This window comes from Leptidea sinapis, chromosome 24 (genome assembly GCF_905404315.1).
Source record: "Leptidea sinapis chromosome 24, ilLepSina1.1, whole genome shotgun sequence".
Lineage (NCBI taxonomy): Eukaryota > Metazoa > Arthropoda > Insecta > Lepidoptera > Pieridae > Leptidea > Leptidea sinapis.
This window is the reverse complement of record NC_066288.1, coordinates 7,802,836-7,823,898: the sequence shown is the minus strand read 5'-3', so window position 1 is coordinate 7,823,898 and position 21,063 is coordinate 7,802,836. Positions and strand designations below refer to the sequence as shown.

The 21,063-nt window shown below is 37.5% G+C and overlaps 2 protein-coding genes across 2 annotated transcripts in view; one reads left to right on the top strand and one right to left on the bottom strand.

The window, feature by feature from the left end:
* The first annotated feature begins 2,814 nt into the window (after positions 1-2,814).
* Positions 2,815-17,746, top strand: LOC126971796 (RNA-binding protein 42). The gene is made up of 8 exons (XM_050818217.1): positions 2,815-3,052; positions 3,134-3,203; positions 5,572-5,788; positions 10,485-10,697; positions 12,941-13,084; positions 14,424-14,540; positions 16,185-16,323; positions 17,481-17,746. Exons 2-8 carry the CDS (start codon positions 3,157-3,159, stop codon positions 17,612-17,614), a joined length of 1,011 nt encoding a protein of 336 aa, XP_050674174.1. The 5' UTR covers positions 2,815-3,052; positions 3,134-3,156; the 3' UTR covers positions 17,615-17,746.
* The window catches only part of LOC126971794 (pancreatic triacylglycerol lipase-like), a 25,824-nt gene continuing 22,440 nt past the window's right edge, over positions 17,680-21,063 (bottom strand). The window contains exon 7 of the mRNA XM_050818214.1: positions 17,680-21,029. Within this exon, the coding sequence (XP_050674171.1) occupies positions 20,816-21,029 (214 nt within the window). The 3' untranslated portion in view covers positions 17,680-20,815. The remainder of the gene's footprint in view (positions 21,030-21,063) is intronic.

Genomic DNA, 21,063 nt, shown 5'->3' with positions numbered 1-21,063 from the left:
GCTGGAGGTCCACTATATAAGCTCTCGGGAAGCCCAAATGATGGAAGTTTTGAGAGGAGCGCCTCGTGCCATACACGATGAAAATCCTTCGCTATATCCAGGCTAACTGCCAGGCCTTCCCCCTTGCTTCCAATAGCCGCCGCCCATCTATGTGTTAGGTATACCAGAAGATCACCTGCCGACCGACCATGGCGAAAGCCGTACTGTCGGTCGTTGATCAACTGGTGATTCTGGTTTGCGTGCTATGGATAGGCTTATGTTTGGAATTTCTCTGAATGAGATGAACCGACAGAGAACTAAGGTCACCGACATAGCCCATGGAATAGTCAAGCTCAAGTGTCAGGGGATGGTCACATAAGCTGCGGAACAGACAACCGCTGGGTTCGACGTGTTCATGATTGGAGACCGCAACTCGGAAAACGTTGTGTGGGGCAACCTCGGACTAGGAGCGACGATATACAGTATGGTTTGCAAATATATGAAATAAATGAAAATACAAGTCATACTGGTCCACAGAAGTATAGTGAAATTAATAATTAAATTAAAATACCTAAATTATAAAAGTGAATGGAAGTGAATCTGTATAAAAAACAGTCTGTTTAGACTACGTACTTTGACCCCGAGGGGCGACAACGTAGCTCACGAAGCTCTTAATATTGTTAAGACATAATTATAAGCGAAGAAATGAAAATTGATTTAAACATTTCACTTGAACTTTAAGAAAGTTCTGTTAATATATACAGTCAATCACTTGAAACAATTGCGGGCTGCGTAAGGCACTCGCTTGGACACTCCAGACATCAGACACACATTCCGAAAGCTCGCGTTAAACTGAATCAAAAAATTACAAATACTTAAATAAAATGGCGAAAATAAATAAAGGCGTAAATAGGGCATACCCCAGAATTCTAGTTTATCGATACTTTATTTACAATTACTAACCAACAACATAAACAAGGCATTAAAAACTAGTAGTTTTGTGTTATTCGAATGTTTTAATATTTTTAACAATTACTAAATTAATGAATGGATAATCTTTGTAAAAAAAATAGTTTATTTTTGTAACTTCAATACTTACGAAACCACTGTTTTCTGAGTGATTTCCTAAGCAGCGTACATGTTGGTACGGTTTTTGATAGGTTGCTTTAAAATTACAAACAAGTAATAAATTGTTTTGTTTAGTTCTTCCTTATTCACAATCATCAAGGTGTAGTATTTTTACAATAATCATTACTGAACAATTTCAAACTAGACTTAAACAGCTTACTGTTTATCGATTACAACTCCCGTTAAAGAAAGCTAACTATCGATAGAAGATGTCCTTCCCTACGCTGTACGACGTTGACCTTGCCTTTGAATAGTGGACGCCTCGCACCAATTGGTCGCCGCCGTACTCGGTACGGTCCGGACGGTAATAATAATATTTTTTTACTATCGACAATGCGACATACTATCGAATATGGTCGAACCTGAAGCCCGTGAACGCTGGATTGCCCCAATTTCCCAGTCCAAGCAACATAAGAGCTCAAAGCTAAGAATAAGAAGAATCAAGAAACTATAAAGAAATATTTATTTACAAAATGTGCAAATGAAACATTGAACTAAACTGGCTGAAAATTTATGTCGCCGTGTTTTATGTAGTATGTAGTACCTAGGTATGTACAAAGACATCGGCGAATATTGTAGAAACTGTGTTTATGATAATGTTAACAGCAGAAACAAACAAACTTTTTATACCTATCACTCGAGTAAGTCGTGTAGGAATTGTTAAGGGGGTAGAGTTGTTCGCGTCCGTAGAACATACACACTCACCTATACCACACACATATACACATATACCACAGCCCTACCCGTACACCTCTTGGGTTAAATTAAAAATAACGCCGAGTACCAAGCGGTGGTTAACTAACCTGACCCGGTGGCAATAACTAATGAATTCAGTACCTATTTCATCAGCGCGTCAAACAGAACACTCTCACAAATCAATAACATAGTCCACTCCAACATAGCAAACGCTGCCAACAATACCGACACTCGGAAGATAAATGCTTCTTCTCTGCCTAAAGTATATCGGAAGTAGAGTTAGTACAGAAAAATCCTCAAAATGGGGATGCTTCCACCAGGCGCTTCTTCTCTATGTATCTCGCTTCTTTATATACGGAGTGGTATAATTTTGTTATCTTGCTTCCCGCTACTGAAGCAAATTCAAAGACGTAACTAAATCAAAAGTGACCCGCTGAGTTTTTACGCCTGTTCTTCTCTGGTCTGAGCCATATATTCTGTACGAATGGGTTGCCGTGTAATTAGTCGAGAGTTGTAAGCTGAGAAGTCCAAGCAATCTCAATGCTCCAAAACACGTCTCTCCTAGTACACTTGGTTAAAGTTCTCATCGGTCCAACGCCCACTGCAAAAAAGTAATCTGTAAACCTTTCATTGAACCTGTGATTTATCATTATAACTAATTATCTGTAAGATAAAAATAATCAAATGAAAGCCTAACGTACATCAAGAAATTTTTGTCCAAACCTAACGGGTCTTTTCTATAAATCGAGTAAGTAAATCATCTGTCTAAAATTCTAAGTTTGTAGTTATTAGTTTTACAATTAGAAACCGAGATATTAGACTTTAGAGTTTAGTTAGACTTTACCTACTTCTTAAATCTGTTGTATACCTACATATATACCTATTTATTTTATTTTGTAATTTGTACTAATCTGATGATATGTAAATAACTATCTAAATTCCGTGTTTATCTTTTACTTTCCTTTAATAATGACTGAATGCGCATACTGCGCAGTGCCAAAGAAAAAAAAAAGTTGTACTTACAATAGTGAATACTCGAATAGTCAAATGCCTTGTCAATTTTCGTTTCAATTGTTTATACTTTATTCTGAGGAAGTATGAAGTGAATTAAGAATAATGTTTTAATTATTAATAGTTGACGCTAGTGAATTTAATAGTGAAATTTACTTGAATGATTTAAATAAATAGAAGAATTGTCCGATAACCTCAAAACATAGAGTTGGAGTTTATAATCAACATGACGCATTCTGTACGTATTTAGAGGGATAATTTAAAGACGAGGATCCAAGATTTTTCTTTTTGCTACGTAAAGTTTTTGGATTTCTTTTAGTTAAATATTGGTGTCACATCACGATGGACGATCCGAGCAAGTTTCAGCAGATGCAAGATGAAATGTCAAGGCAAGTCAATATATAAATGTACTTATAACAAAAAAAGATTTGCTATTTTTATACTCTTGATATATTCTTTAAACAAAGCCAATCAGTTAAACTGCTACATGTTTAGCTTCACACTGCAGAACTACAGTTGTTTTCTCTAGTGCATCTGAACATGCCAGCAGAGACTTTCCTGTGTTGAGACGAGGTCTTGTCTTTTTATTGCTTCACCAGACCTTATAATATTATTTTATTACAATTTATATATAATTATATTGACACATTAACACACTTTTTACACAAATTATCTTGCCCCAAGTTAAGCATATATAGCCTGTGTTATGGGTTACAAGACAATGATATATTTAATACAATATACCTACTTAAACATACATATATTCATATAAACATACATAAATACATTTAAACATCCATGACTCGGAAACAAACATTTATATTCATCATCTTAATGCTTGCACCTACCGGGATTCGAACCCGGGACCTCTAGCTTAGTAGGTAGGATCGCTAACCACTCGGCTATACAGGTCGTCATTTAATGTGTGATGTCAATTATAATGTGATTATTTTATAGTGATAGAAATGACTGTACAATATTGTATATTTTTATTGATAAGAGCGCAAAACAAAAGAATGCTTGGAGAGTTATTGCGCCGCTTCTGCTCTCTCAGATAGCCATTTGTTTCCGAAGCGGTAGTAGTATCTAGTAGTATAAGAAATGACATCAAAAAGAATTCTAAAGGAATCAATTTTGAGAAAATAAATGCCTTTATGCCTTTTAATAGAAACAACACTAATAGCTTAGTATATTATTATGTTGGCATTATTATCAAGCATTTATATTATTAACTTTGTCAGCATGTATCACATAGAATATTGCTGGGCAATTTCAGTTGAACTTATATAAGTGAGAAAACTAAGTAACACCCATAGTGAGACATCATTTTAAGTCTCAATGATGTGAATGAAATATACTTTGAATGACACTTTTTAGTGAAAGTCACTTTTCACATCACATAGAATATTGCTGGGCAATTTCAGTTGAACTTATATAAGTGAGAAAACTAAGTAACACCCATAGTGAGACATCATTTTAAGTCTCAATGATGTGAATGAAATATACTTTGAATGACACTTTTTAGTGAAAGTCACTTTTCACATCTTGATCTCTGCAAGTTACAGTGTCTTACTATACTTCTAAGTGATTGATCCCTCAATTTTATTATAAAGTTTGTGAATAATTTCATCAATAACAACAGATTCAATATTATAAAAATACACAAAAATTAACAGACAATTCTTACTTACATCTAAAAATGAGAGTAGTATTCCCTAACCTGGCTCGCATAAATGGTTTGGGGAGGATTCTATGTTCTCTGAGATATATGTGCTAGGGTAGAGATGGATCATAGTGCTAGTGAACTGATGCTGCTTTGGGTGCATGGTTAATCCTTACATCAAGCACAATTATATTTTGGTTAAATAAAGTTATTTATATCCTGATAATTGTGTAGCTGAAAAAGTGGCTCAATTTTTCAAGTTTTGTGGTGATATTCCACCTTCGCACGACACACCACAAGTTAGGATATCATCCCCACCATCTGGATGTGTGGCGGTCCTCCACAGTGTGGTTTTCAAGGAGCTTTCTTCCTCGTACTACGAAGCTGTGGAATGAGCTTCCTTGTGCGGTATTTCCGGGATGATATGACATGGGTACCTTCAAAAAAAGTGTGTGACGCTCTTGTGATTCCTCTGGTGTTGCAAGATAATGTGGGCGGCGGTGATCACTTAACACCAGGTGACCCGTACGCTTATTTGTCCTCCTATTCCATAAAAAAAAAAATATATATATGATAAAAATCTTTGACATTCTAACTGGAATTTTTTACCCAAACATTTTTAAGAAATAAATTTGTTTCTTAAAAATGTTTGGGTCAAACTATGAAAGAAACATGTTTCTACTAACAAGAATAATATAGGAGGCCCCTTCAATTCTCACATATCTAGATTCAGCTGTATAGTCTATTTTTCAATACTCGTCCTCCTAAAATGTGAACAAAGGTCAAAGATGACCTTGAATGAAATTCACTTATTTTCCGATTTATAACTATTTCAGGAACACAAACACAATGAAATACACTAATAAAAGCTATGAATCAATGTTTTAAATTCATTATTATTGCTAAAATTGAAAAAAATACATGAATGAATGGTTCTCATGTCATTCCTGAATAGTACCACATTGACAGGGTGCATCACAAACTATCAGGCATACATCTCATCAACTCTTTTCCTAAAAAGAGATCTTACCACCCTTTTAAAGTTGTACTTTTATGAAGCAAATGATTAACTTGATGGCACCTTTTATTTTTAGGTTTGAAGCCGAAATATCAGGATCAGGTCCTGGTGTACGGCCCGTTATTGGTGCAGGCACCTTTGGTGCAGTGCAGCAGCAGCTGGAACGGTTGCCACCTCCACCTCCAATGCCTAATTTGATGCCACCATTTGACCCCAGCATTATGAATGGACGGATGATGTTTCCTGCGATTCCTCCTCCACCACCTCCACCATCTATGATGGTGCCAGCTTCTGTAAGCATCTAGTTTTTACTAGTATAGGATTATCATTACTTGAAAGAAAGAAGGTATCTTTCTATACAGGGTGTGATCATTAATATACAGGTTGTGATCATTAATATACAGATAAAAAAAAAATTTAACTGATATAATAAATAAAGATAAAATATGTTACATACTTCCGATATCATCTTATCAGTAAAATGATATAGATAACTTTTTAAAAATCGATAAAAAGGAGAAATATCTTTAATTTTGATATTAAACACGCAATAAGACAAAAAAAATCTACTTATAAATAACAAGTGACCACATTTAATGTGCTAAAGATTCTTAACATATGCTTATTTGTCCTTATAATATATAACTATCTGTTACACACAAACTTGAAATATTTTTAAATGTATCAAGTCGGAATTCACATAATTTAATTATTTTTATGTTTTCTCTGCATATTTAAAAGCCACAAAAATAAGTCTGTTGTTTAACATAAAAAGTTTGTCTGAGGCCACATTGAAAATATTGGTTGAGAAACCAAAACTTATTATATTATATTTTTTCCAAACATTGTAATCTGGATGATCTTGAAGGTAAGGGAAAATAAGCATTTATTGATTGTGTGTGCTACATCCTCATTGAGGCTTTCCATCAACTGAGTTTTCAGGAATCCAGTGTTCTGTGATCGGCTAGGTCACTTGGCCTTTCGTATAGACAGTACTTCATTGTATGTCTTCTGCCACATTTATCATGGGTGTTCTGAAAAGCTGTTTGACGTGATTCCTGCCACCGAATTCCACCTGCACACAACACAAATTAGGATATATGATTCCCACCATCTGGATGTTTGTTTTTCAAGGAACTGTCTTCTATGTGCAACCAAATTATGGAATAAGCTCGTTGCGTGGTGTTTACACTTTCCAGGACGATATGACATGGATACATTAAAAAATGTTTGTACACTTCTAAAAGGTTGCCCAGGCTGCCCCGCGTATTCTGGAGGGGGCAAATCTGCGCTGACTCGGGGCAAACAGAGCAGGAGGCTCAAACCACCCTCCTCCACACTCGCTGTGGACTTTTGCAACATCAGGGGGCTTCGCTCAAATTTAAATGCCGTCCACTTTCACCTGGAGACGGCGAAGCCGGCCCTGCTCTTTTTAACCGAGACACAGATATCCTCCCTGGCTGATTCATCTTACCTTTCCTACCCGGGGTATAATTTGGAACACTCCTTTATACCACGGGCTGGCGTATGCGTTTACGTCAGGGAGGATGTCTGTTCTCGACGCCTGAGTTTTCTTGAAGGACAGGACCTATCCATCATCTGGCTGCGTGTAGACTGCGATTACCATCCGCGAATCTACGCATGCCTGTATAGGTCCCATAGCGGTAACGCAGAGACTGACCGGCTCCTCGAACACATCCAAATGGCTACAGATTCCGTGTTGGAACAGATCCCCACTGCAGAGATCGTGTTTCTTTGCGATTTTAACGCCCACCACGCCGAATGGCTAGGCTCACGTACCACCGATCATGCAGGGAGATCTGTTCACGACTTCGCCTTAGCATATGGTCTGACGCAACTGGTTATTGCGCCAACGCGAATCCCAGATGTGCAAGATCATACACCTTCACTGTTGGATCTTCTGTTGACCTCACATCCGGACGGCTACCTAGTTTCCGTTGACCCTCCTCTGGGATCGTCGGACCACTGCCTGATCCGGAGCACCGTGCCGATCACGCGCCCAACACGGCCCCGCTTCTTAGGTTGTCGCCGCGTGTGGCACTATAGGTCAGCAGAGTGGGACGAGATGCGGTGCTTTTTTGCATCCTACCCGTGGAGGCAGATCTGTTTTTCGCTGGGAGATCCAGATGCCGCTGCTGATGCTGTTGCTGATGTGGTACTGCAAGGTATGGAACTCTTCATTCCATCCTCCTCTGTGCCTATCGGTGGCAGGTCCGAACCATGGTTTGACCGCTCCTGCAAAATGGCCTCTCGCCGAAAGCAGGAGTGCTATCAGGCTTGGGTCAATGCGGTGGTATCTAAGGATGTGAATTCCAGCAAACTTCAAAAACACTTCAATCATGCCTCCAGGTCCTTCAAAAGAGTTATTGCTGACGCGAAGTCGAAGCACATTGGCAGAATTGGCGAGAGACTTGCACGCCTTCCCTCGGGAACTCGTGCGTTCTGGTCGCTCGCCAAGGCTGTCCAAGGAAACTTCTGCCAGCCAGCCATTCCGCCACTGCACAGGGATGATGACTCGCTGGCCCATGACGCGAAAGAGAAAGCTGATCTCCTGGGCTCCCTCTTCGCGTCCAACTCGACTCTGGATGACCAAGGTGCACCACCACCGCATATTCCGCGGTGCGATTCATATATGCCGGAGGTAAAAATCCGGCATGGTGCCGTGCTTAAGGCGCTTCTCACCTTGGACATTCACAAATCGAGCGGGCCCGATGGCATTCCCCCGATAGTGCTGCGGACATGTGCTCCAGAACTGGCGCTGGTCCTTACCCGTCTTTTCCGGCTCTCCTACTCATCAGGCGTAGTCCCGAAATTATGGAAGGCGGCTTTAGTGCACCCGATCCCTAAGAAAGGTGTACGCTCAGATCCGTCCAACTACCGCCCCATTGCCATTACCTCCATTTTCTCCAAAGTAATGGAGTCGATCATCAACCGCCAGCTCTTGGGATACCTAGAGGGGCACCAGCTGATCAGCGACTGCCAGTACGGTTTCCGTCAGGGTCGCTCAGCTGGTGATCTTCTTGCGTACCTCACCCATAAATGGGCGCAAGCGGTTGAGTCGAAGGGAGAGGCGTTGGCGGTGAGTTTGGACATAGCGAATGCCTTTGATCGGGTGTAGCATAAAGCGCTTATAGCGAAACTGCCATCCTATGGGCTTCCCGAGAAGTTGTGCAAATGGGTCACTAGCTTTTTGGCTGATCGGAGCATCAAGGTTGTTATCAACGGTGCATGCTCCGACTTAAAACCCGTCACACCGCAAGGCTGTGTGCTATCCCCTACGCTGTTTCTTCTCCATATCAATGATATGCTGCAAATCAGCAATATTCATTGCTATGCAGACGACAGCACGGGGTATGCTTCCTCAACCGGCCGTGCCAATATGTCCCGGGATAGCGTCGACGAGAACCGGATCAAACTTGTGTCTGAAATCGAGACTATGCTTTGCAAAGTCTCGGAATGGGTCCGGCAAAATTTAGTCCAATTCAACCCCAAGAAGACACAAGTTTGTGCGTTCACCACTAAAAAGTCTCCCTTTGTCGTATCCCCTCGATTCGAGATCACTCCTCTAACTGCCACAGCCTGTATTGGCATACTTGGCGTCGATATATCGAGCGACGTTCAGTTCCGTGGTCACTTGGAGGAGAAGGCCAAACTGGCCTCTAAAAAGCTTGGTGTACTCAGTAAGGCGAGACAGTACTTCACTAAAAGCCACCGCGTGCAACTTTATAAGGCGCAAATTCGGCCTCACATGGAGTACTGTTCTCACCTCTGGGCGGGTGCTCCCCAGTACCAGCTTCTTCCATTTGACCGCATACAACGAAGAGCGGCTCGAATCATCGACGATCAAGTCATCTCCGATCGGCTTGATTCTCTAGCATTGCGTAGAGATGTGGGTTCTCTCTGCATCTTCTACCGCATTTATCACGGGGAGTGCTCAGAGGAGCTGTTCGGGTTGATTCCAGCGGCCGAATTCCACCATCGGACATTACGTGCAAAGTACCATCCGCATCACGTAGACGTCTGGCATTCCACAACCGCGCGTTTTCTTCGAAATTTCTTGCCTCGCACAGCCACTTTGTGGAATCAAATACCGGCAGCGGTCTTCCCGAACAGATACGACTTAGGGACCTTCAAGAAAAAAGCATACTCCCACCTTAAAGGCCGGCAACGCATTTCTTGACACACCTGTTGTTGCGGATGTCCATGGGCGGTTGCCTCACCTCTCCCCATCCCGTGAGCCTCTTGCCCGTTTGCTCCCTCTCATATAAAAAAAAAAAAAAAAAGGTCGGAAATGCTCCTGTGATTTCTGTCTTGCACAAGAATGTAAGCTGTGGTGATCATTTAACATCAGGTGAAATTGAGAACAAAAGTGTCAAAATCTCTAATTTTCTCTTCTTTTTTAAAAAGTACAATGTACACTGTCACAGTTAGATTTTGCAACCTCTGGTTTGTTATAGAATGATTTTACTATGAAAGTGGAGAACAATGCACAACATAAATGATTATTATTGAAGATTAATTTGCAAATTAATTTTACCAGTGGGAGGCTCCTTTGCACAGGAAGCCGGCTAGATTATGGGTACCGCAACGGCGCCTATTTCTGCCGTGAAGCAGTTAAGTGTAAACATTACTGTGTTTCGGTCTGAAGGGCGCCGTAGCTAGTGAAATTACTGGGCGAATGAGACTTATTATATGTCTCAAGGTGACGAGCGCAATTGTAGTGCCGCTCAGAATTTTTGGGATTTTTCAAGAATCCTGAGCGGCACTGCATTGTAGTAAGTAGGGCGTATCAATTACCATCAGCTGAACGTCCTGCACGTCTCGCCCCTTATTTTCATAAAAAAAAAACATAATGTGTGTAACATACAAAGCGAAATTTGTTAAAGAACTTTTCATCTGAGAGTATTTTAAGATTTTTGTCCATTGTTGTGCTTTCTGAATATAAATATAATTATATTTAAATTTCAGGTACAAGTCCAAAGATTACGTTTTCCAATAGGACCTTCAGAACAGTTTCCTGGACCAATCCCTTTCCTTCGACCTGGCATGCAGGGACCGCAGCTGTTACCACCACCACCTGCGCCTCCGAAGCCACAGCCAGTAATATTATCAGCTGCACCTAAACTTTACAAACAGCCAAAAGTAGATGAGGAGAAAAAGGAGAAAGAAAGCAAGAAAAGGGTATGATTTTAAAAAACAAATATTAATAATAAAGCTTTGTTTATTCCGAATCACTTTTTAACCGACTTCAAAAAAAGGAGGAGGGTCTCAATTCGTCGATATTTTTTTTTATGTTTGTTACCTCAAAACTTTCGACTGGGTGAACCGATTTGATAATTCTTTTTTTATTTGAAAGCTGCTGCTTCCCGAGTGGTCCTATTGTAATTTGGTCTAGATCTGACAGTTTTCCATGAGAAAACCATAAAAGTCTTAAATTTTGCTATACATACGTATAGCAAAGTAGATGATAAATTTACGAATAACTCAATAACGCGCCAACCGATTTCGACGATTCTTTTTTTGAATGAAAGCATATACTTCAAAGATAGTTTGGTGAGAGTTTGGTTAGGTTCTGATTACGGAATCCATGACAAAGTAACGGAACACTGTCTGTAATCAAATTGCAAAGTACTTACGTTTATTGAAAAATTTAGTATATTTACACATATTTAGACAAATTGTTAGTTAGTGTACTTCAAATTCACTAAAAATCATAAAATAAAAAAAAATAACAAAAAAACAACCGCCTTCAAAAACACTATTCCAAAACAATAGATATAATGTGCACTAAAAAGTATAAGAATAATTGCGTATTTTTATAAAATCTAATTAATAAATCTTATTCTAGTTACGATTATTGCAATTTTTGGAGTCGGTGTCATCCAAGATAGGTTTGTTACTACATACATAGTTATAGTTGAGATGTTAAGTTAATTCTAAAGTAAACTAAGTTAGTAAAATTAATACTACTTATTGGTTTAATTCGAACCCCTTTGGGGTAAAAGCCTTCTCCATATTTTTCCATTGTTCTCTATCCTCTCCTGTTTTCATTCATTCCTTTCCTGCTATCTCTTTTATGTCGTCGACCCACCAATAACAAATCTTAAATATCCAAAATGCATATCATATGAATTTTTAAAACCTATACTTTAAAAAAAAATTGTGAGCCGTCATGGGACGCCTGGCAGATGTGAAACATCTAAATTATTTTGTACAAGTAATAGGCACAAAAGTACAGATTATGATATAAAATATGGCATGATAAAAAAAATACAATATTACGAACTTTCTCCAGAAAATGATGTAATACTTATATAATTGTTAAAATAATTATGTAAGTTCTGTTTTACCACAATAAACAGAATTTGAATTGAAATTCAAAGTTATCACAAGAGAAAGTACTACGTAATACGTATAGATGGCGGTAACCTTAATATAGCGTGGCGAAGCGTCGCCACGGCCTACCCTAAAATCGATATTCCTATCGTGGCATTGGTCATGTCGAATCCTACTCTTAGTTACATCGTATTCAATGTCGAAACTATGATTGAACGAACGAAACATTTTTCGATATTACGGTCTAACCTTACTCTTAGTTGAAATTGTCAGAGACGAATATTCGAATTCGACAAACAATCAAACGTCACTTTTACGATAATCTCAACTACACCTTCTAAGCTGTCGTTGCTATTATCGATTCAATTTGTATAGATATATTTGCTTTACAATATACATACTTAATAAAATTAAAATAATTATATGTGATTTACTATGCAACAGGATTTATTTACTACCAAGTAATTTAAATCATTTTGTTGATCGTTTATGCGTATAAAGTAATGCAAATGGCCGCCTGAGAAATAGGAAGTCGACGAGAAGGGTTCAGTTACTTTTTTTTTTCATTTTATTATCCGCAAGTTTTGTAATATTTTTTCAATTTTAAATGGTCATATTTTATTCATTAAATAATTTTTGAATATTTACATTTTGTGTAAATGATGCAAATTGGTGGTGCAGAGTCTGGCATGGTCCTAAACGCCTAAGCTATGTTTTGACTTTTGACACTTAGCAGCGACATAGCACAGATTATACATAGTTTGCGCTTAATTCATTCACTCTAACATCGTAAAAAAATCAAAATATTAGTCTATGGTTACGATGTTGTTACGACAAACTATATGGAATACGAACATTTGTTAGAGTAGGGTAGGTGCGATATATTCGTGTTATTATCGTATCGTTCCGAATATATCGTTTTCGATTTTGCGAGTAGACCTACTGTATCGCCACGCCAACAATCTGGTTTACCCAGATGTTTCACATCAAAATCCCTTCAAACAGCTTATTAAATTAGCTCTAAAACATTATAGTATTCATTACCATAAGTCTCATGATAATTTAGTAATTTGGAATAAACATTTCAGAAACGCGAAAGGGCAGTAACTCCACCTGTGGAGGAAGTTGAGAAGATCCCAGAGCCAGCACCTGAGCCTCCCCCGCAGCCTCTCCCCATTACTGTTACTGAAACTGTTGTCACAAAACCCAAGAAAGAAAAGAAACACCGTAAGGTAAGTCTTAATATTCTTCTATACATATAAATAAAATTGGAGTGTCTGTTTGTAATATTGAAATAACAGCTTTTTACTACATGTATATGAATATAATAATAATACGATACATTCACCAAAATAACATTTTTTTTACAATTTTTGTCTGTCTGTCTGTCTGTTTGTTCCGGCTAATCTCTGAAATGGCTGGACCGATTTTGACGTTACTTTCATTGGCAGGTAGCTGATGTAATAAGGAGTAACTTAGGGTACGTTTAATTTAGAAAAAAAAAAATATTTTAGAAAAATAAAGTAATGTTGCAATGTCCAAGAAACGGTCTAACTCTAAAAATAATTTATATGGCATAACAATGTTTGCCGGGTCAGCTACATACATATAAAAAATATTTATTGTTATCGCGGCCTAGGCAAGCACTACACACGCTGCAAAAAGTGGTCAACCGACGGACAAAACAAATGCAATTTATTCATCTAGGTCAAGAAAATGACACTCATAATTAGTGTTATTTCCATGTTATCATGTTATTTTTTTTTAGACGTGGCAAGAAACTGATTGCCACTCCTAAAAATTTACAGCTTCATCATTATTCATCTTAATATGTATAAATTACGTGACACGTTGTTTGTCCGCGATGGACTCCTAAACTAATGAACGGATTTTAATGGGGATTACTTCACAAAGTGCAGTTTAGTCCAACTTGAGAGATAGGATAGTTTTTGTTTCGATTTGGGACCCATAATTATTTTTATTTCCAATATTTGTTTGGTATGGACATATTTCTGTGAGAGAATTTATTGACGCTCGGTTTGACAGTTCCGCTGTGAAACAATTTCATTATAACAACAGGGAGCATATGTTACGAAATAATTCATGATGTTATAAAAATTATTGGCAAATTCCTATAAAAGAGTATTTTTTATTATGTACAGAACAACGTCTGTCCGGTCAGCTAGTTCATATAGATTTTAACATATGTATGTATGCATGCTGATTATAGTAAGATGTTGGTCTAAGCTCTTCACCGTGAGAGATTTAATATGTCAACACTCGGGCGCGTAGTAATTCTACTTTCTACGGCCTACTAACTGAAATAAATAGTGCTTCCATAATGTAGAATAATCACTAAGCCCGTCACATAACTTGAATGAATGACTAATAAATAGTTTGTTTAAAAAAAATCACTTTGTGTAAGTGTGTGTGTGCATTGCTCAAACTAGAGGTTAACTGGCAACCTCAATTTTTTTCGACGTGTTCACAGCCGTCACAGGCTATCTAAACTCTCAAAAGTCAATCAATTATCAAAACCTTGAGTTACAAACCCAAATTTTTTGTGTACAGGTGGTGAGGACAGCTGGTGGGCAGGTGTGGGAAGATGTCACTCTGCTGGATTGGCCAGATGATGATTTTAGAATGTTCTGCGGTGATCTGGGTAATGATGTTACAGATGAGCTATTAGTAAGTACCAAGTATTTGGTAAAGTTTACTTGCTTAATTTGTTATATTAAACAAATTGTTTAGATTTACAAGAGCGACATCTCAAGTCAATTTCCTAGTATGCAAATATTGGGTTGAGCAGGTTATCAACTGTAAAGTGGATCCTGTAGATGAAGCCTCAACCTGAGAGTTGAACTCGAACTCGAACGGAACGCGGAGGTCGTGGGTTCTTGTCCCGCATCGTTCATAATATTTTGTTTTCAAATTTTATTTGTATAATTTACTTGCTTAGTTAGCAAATCAATAAACAAAATATAGGTTTTTATGACAGTCTAAATTACAGTAGAATCAACTACATATTTAAGGATTATTACTTTCCAGGCGACCAATAACTTAATGGACTAGTACATTCAGCGGTGGATTTACACTAGGGTCAGTTGGGGCAAGTGCCCAGGGCGGCGAATTTTTTAGGGCCGCAAAATTTAGAAAGCGAAAAATTTTTTTTCTTAAAGTCTTTTCAAGATTGCTCAACGTTTAGATTGCGAAGATTTAATCGACCTATTAGCAATTCAAAAAGTCAGACGTGTTTGCCTGTGAAAAAATTGATTTAATATATTTATGAGTCACCCTTAGTGCCAAATTTATAATTGTTAGAAAAAAACAAATATTTATTCATGTTTTTAGAATATATAACATATAATTAAGTTTCTGCAATAAATTAGTTATTCTAGTTTTGAAAAATAAAATATATAAACTATAAGTTAAAGTAAAATTCCAGTATTGGGGCGGATTTTTTTCCGTTGCCCAGGGGCGGCGTTAAGTTTAAATCCGGCCCTGAGTACATTAATGTAATAAAGTAGTTAAAAATAGCTAGACAGCAATTAATTATGTTAGCAACAATTGGGTATTCTACCTAAATTACAATATCCTTTTTTTAATTCATTTTATAAACTGGGGTTAGTAACAAATCGAATTCGCGGGTAGGATGAGCATGTAAATTGCTTTCTTGGGCTTGGAGCTATGAATGTCTTGACGAATATTATAATTTTTAGGTATTGGTTTCCAGATAAAAAATATTTTGTTCATTAAATTGTAAATATGAATACGCTAACTATAGTATATATAATAGTTATTAACTTTTTCTTTTAATCGTTATTGAAATTGTCATTTAACGAAAATATTTGTGCTTACAAAGTAAAGCTCGAAAACGATAGCTTCAACTTCAAATGCCATTCTGCCAAAACTTTCATTGGTATACCAATGGTTTATAAACCAGCTTAGCGAAACTCTCTAAGACAAAAGCGATTCACTCGGTTCTATACCCGTATCAACGGGCAGTCATTGATAGATTGACAGATGACGGCTATAATCTTGTGAAAAAAGAAGGCAGCGGAAATCCACTACGTTTAAGCAAATGTCCGCTTTCAGACTTAGCCGGATTATACTTAGTCGCCAATCTCCATACTGTAATTATTACTATATCAAACTCAAATCACAGCACATTTCATACTAAACTAAATTTCAATTTTTACATAGGCAGTCTCGCCTATTATTACGTAGTATTTACATCCTCTTTGGTATAAACTATATAGGTACTATACTTAATACTTTTCAAAAATATGAAGCTTAAAGTGTAATAATATGTATAAACAATTATAATTACAGGCGAGGACATTTGGAAAATATAGTTCATTCCAAAGAGCAAAAGTGGTAAGAGACAAGCGAACCAACAAAAGCAAGGGGTTCGGTTTTGTTAGCTTCAAGGATCCCGGAGACTTCATTAAGGCTATGAAAGAAATGGATGGTATGTTTGACTGGTATATAATGCTAACAGAAATGAGGAGATCCGTTGGAGAAGCAAAGTTACCGACATAGTCCAAATGATTGCGAAACTGTAGTGGCAGTGGGCAGGGCACATACTACGACAGATGGCCGTTGGGGCAGTAAAGCCTTCGAATGGCGACCATTTACCTGAAGACGCAGTGTTGGTAGGCCGACAGGATGGACCGACGATCTGGTCAAGATCTCCGGAATACCCTGGATGAGGGCAGCGTAGGACAGATCGTCATGGAAATCTTTGGGGGAGTCCTTTGTCCAGCAGTGGACGTTTTCCGGCTGATGATGATGATAAATGCTAACAGTTTATGATAGTATAAATCAATCAAGTAAAAATCTAGTTTTTACTACAGGACCTACAAGTTTACTGAATTCTGTGCAACAGGTCTCCTTTATGTGTTTTCTCCATCGAAAAATTTATTTAAATCGTTTCCGAATTGTATTTTATTTAGGATTTTATAGTTAATGTTGGTTAAATATTAAATGTTATTCACTCCGGACCTGTCGGCAAACCACATAATGAGAAGCAGAGAAAAGATTGACGGCTTTTTCTGCTGGAACCTTTAAACGATACTTAAACGAAATAAAAAAATCTTACTAGCAAATGAGCTACTAGTATTTGATTGCAATGAAATTAAAAAACGAGTACTTCTTAATATTAACTTTAAGGTAACAGGTTATGTGCTTATTTTATGAAAATAAGGACGAGACGAGCAGTACGTTCAGCTGATGGTAATTGAAACGCCCTGCCATTAACAATGCAGTGCCGCTAAGGATTCTTGAGGAACCCAAAATTTCTGAGCTGTTCTACAATAATTGTGCTCGTCACCTTGAGACATAAGATGTTAAGTCTCATTTGCCCAGTAATTTCACTAGGTACTGCGCCCTTCAGACCGAAACACAGTAATGTTTACACATAACTGCTTCACCGCAGAAATAGGCGCCGTTGTGGTAGCCATAGTCTAGCCGGCATCCTGTACAAAGGAGCCTCCCACTGGTGATAGTGGAGCTATTTTCACATAAATATGAGACAGCATTTAATAGTTAATAATAGTATAACGTTTAGTATTTTTTTTTAATTTGATTTGTAAGTTAATTTATATTCTTATGTTTTTTTTAAACTAGGGCGATATGTGGGGAGTCGTCCAATAAAACTTCGGAAGAGTACATGGAAGAATCGCTCGCTGGATATAGTAAGAAAGAAAGAGAAAGAAAAAGCAGCCTTGCTCTCCCTCCTTATGTCAGCTAACAAGAGCTGACAACAATGATTATAACCGTAGACTAACATTTAAATAAAAAAAGTAATTTAAAACCATTTATTTTATTGTTTTCATTACACGATGCATTGTAAGAATAAAATAATCACAGCAATAATATACTTATTATTTCAATGTATTTGTTTTTTTTTAAACATCCCAACTGTTAATGAGATGATATTCATAAATTCTAAGATTGAATCAATCAACCAATCAAATTCTTTATTTGCGTATATACATGGTATGTTACGATGGTACAATCTTACAGTTTCACATGTAAGGCATGCAAATTAATTTAATACAATAAATGGTATAAGTAATTAAAAACATAACAAAATTAGAAAATGAAATATGTCTGTATGTGAGTAGCAATAAAATATTAAGTAATATTATAATAAAAAAAAATTACAGTCTTACATTATAATAAAATAATAACAGACTAACAAAATAATTAATAAATATTGTTTAATTAATTTTTAATGTAAAAAGTTTCACATTACATTAAATTTTATTTCATGTCCTCGCATTCAGAAATTCATTAGTCGTATGAAATAATCACTCACTTAACCAGTGTTTAAGTTTTTTTCTTAAAAAGTATTTTATTTAATAATTTTAAATTGACTGGAACAGACTCCTGTCATTTAAAAACCAAGTGCAAGATAAACTCACACAAAGAGAAGGGTTTTCGTATGTTTTACGAAAAGCTAAGGTTCTAATACTAGTGTTATGCCGACTCCATACAGTCGTCGAAGCTTCCACGTGTGGAGCGATAGTTCGTACATGTTTGTCGATGTTGGCTCGAGTTGGCGCGTGATCGGACCCAAAACAAAGAAGTTGGCCAACTCCCACAAACAGACCCTCCACACATCATTACGGTCGCTTCACTCAGGCGAGCCAGACTGTCTTTTATTTGTATATCTTGTATTAATATTGTTATATTTCGTTTTGTATTTATCATGACAGAGTTTAGTAATACCGTACTCATGTTTTTGGAGTTCTATGAAAGAGAGTCGGTGCTATGGAACCCCAAGCATCGCAAACATAAGCCCCCTTATTCATAATAGTCTGCTAACTTAAAGCATTGCTAATTCTCACTCTGTCTTCTTCTATTGACCTAAGTCAGAATGAGAAAAAACACTTCTTAGCGGCTGTTTTAAGTTACCGGGCCGTTATGAATAAGGGGGAAGATGTTTAGGTACCTTGTCCTATTTCTACGTACCTACTTACTTAGTACCCACCATCTTCGTTTGTGGGGGGCCTACCTTTCGGTTGTGAAACACTAACTAAAAGATGTCTGCTCTAAATACTCTCTCACTGTGCCCATGAAATGGATTTAATATACAATTTATTTACAATTTTAACTCTACTATGCCGTGTTAATTTACAAATACGAAAGAAGTTTAGTGCTGTACATTAGGTTTAATAGTAGTTTTAGGTTAATACTGTAAATTTAGTTTTATTGTAAGTAGTATTATCTTTCCACGAGAGCTGCTGCCGACAAACTACTTACGTAGTTTGGCAGACTGTACTTATAAAATTTGTGAAGGCTACTGGAATAAATGAATTAAAAAAAAATGTGCCTTGGATTCAAAGCCGGCAACGCCCTGCTCACATTGTTTTTCTGATGTTACTAATGGCGGTGTCCCGTAGCTATCCTATAGGATCTATCTGATATGACGGTTTGCTCGGTTAGAATTTATTATCTAACTACTATGGAACTAACTACCTTGGAAGAAGGTTAAAAACAAAAAAATGTAGATCCGATCGCAACAAACTTCAAAGGATCTGTGGCAGCTAATCTAAAATGTTATCTAAATTGGTCCATCCGCTTTCGATCGTACACACATCGATGTTTAATAAAAAAGTCTGTAAAAAAATATGATCAATTTGTTATTTTAAAGTGATATACCTCACTTGTGGGATTGATTGGAAATTTATGAACGATGCGGGACTCGAACCCGCAACCTCTCGGGTTCCGTCCGAGTCCTCTTACCAACTGAGCCAACCGTGCGAGTGACGCATGGATCGCAAGTCTTGGTATGTCGTGTCCAACTCTCAGATTGTGGCTCTACAAAAATATATGATCCATAATATGCAATGGACGAAACAACTTCTCAAGTACCAAAGTCGACAATAGTTCGAATAAAAGTAGGCGTTAGTTTTACTTTTGAACCCTTAGATAAGTTATAACGTCTAGATCGAATCATTTGCTGTTAGGCAACCCATAACAACAGGCCAGCTTTATTACTTTAGTGTGTATGACAACTACGTCTTATACTCGCGATTTGTTAGGCGCTTTGTATTAGTGTGCATCCTTTGCTGCAAATAGAGGTAAACAGTTCACCGCTATTTTTTCGACGTGTTCACAGCTGTCACAGTCTATCTAGACGTATAAATTATTTAAGTTTGAACCCAACATAGAGTGTAACTTATTTTATAAAACAAACGCTGTATTGAAATAATAATTTATTAATCTCTTTGGCTAAAGATAATATTGTAATAGACAAGAAACTCTCTTAAACAACTAAGTAAGTATAGATACATAATTTAAACAACCGGTCAAAAATAGCATTTTTAAAGTATTTATGCAAATCCACATAAGTATTCAGATTAGATCTAGTAGATTATTTCAAATAAATTTGTACTCTATGGCGGTATTCTTCTACACGCACCAATACGGCGACACAACATATTGTATTACCACAGAAAAAAACAGGCCGTGGCCCAACAATTTTTTAAGGGACGAGACGATTAGCTGATGGTAATTGATACGCCCTGTCCATAACAATGCATTGCCACTCAGGATTCTAAAAAAACACCAAAAAATCTGAGTGGCACAACAATTGCGCTCGTCATCTTGAGACATAAGATGTTAACTCTCATTTGCCCAGTAATTTAACTAGCTACAGCGCCCTTCAGAACGGCACATAATAATTCTTACACATTACTGCTTCACGGCAGAAATAGGCGCCGTTATGTTACCCATAATCTAGCCGGTATCCTGTGCAAAGGAGCCTCCTGGTAACTGGTAAAATATTATCTATAACAGCTAATATGGTGCAACCCAGCCTATATCACGATAAAAAAGTACCTGCTTATTCGGTAATAAAACTGAATGAACATGTGAGTTATCTCAACAACACAACATTTTCATCATATCATCAAAATACATCTATATAAAAACTACACACAATCTATACCTAGTTAATCGGAATCAAAGGCCGTGTCATTGGTATAGCTGTGCAGTATTCTGGATCTCAGCCGTGTGATAGGTCTGGGTCGTGTTCTCGGAGGCTGCGTGGTAGCTGCGGCCGCGTACTGCTTGTCGAGACAGCATCGCTCGTCGCCTTCTACCAGACCTGAAGTCTTGGGGCAGAATGGCGCCGAGAAGTCTTCCAGACAATATGCACCAGATGCTCTACAATGTGATCAATAAATCATAAATAAAATCT

Excerpts from the sequence above, each read along its gene's own strand:
- LOC126971796 (XM_050818217.1), top strand. The coding sequence starts at position 3,157 with ATGGACGATCCGAGCAAGTTTCAGCAGATGCAAGATGAAATGTCAAG. Across the intron at positions 3,204-5,571 it reads ATGCAAGATGAAATGTCAAG|GTTTGAAGCCGAAATATCAG; the intron begins GCAAGTCAATAT and ends TTTTATTTTTAG. Across the intron at positions 10,698-12,940 it reads AGAAAGAAAGCAAGAAAAGG|AAACGCGAAAGGGCAGTAAC; the intron begins GTATGATTTTAA and ends TAAACATTTCAG.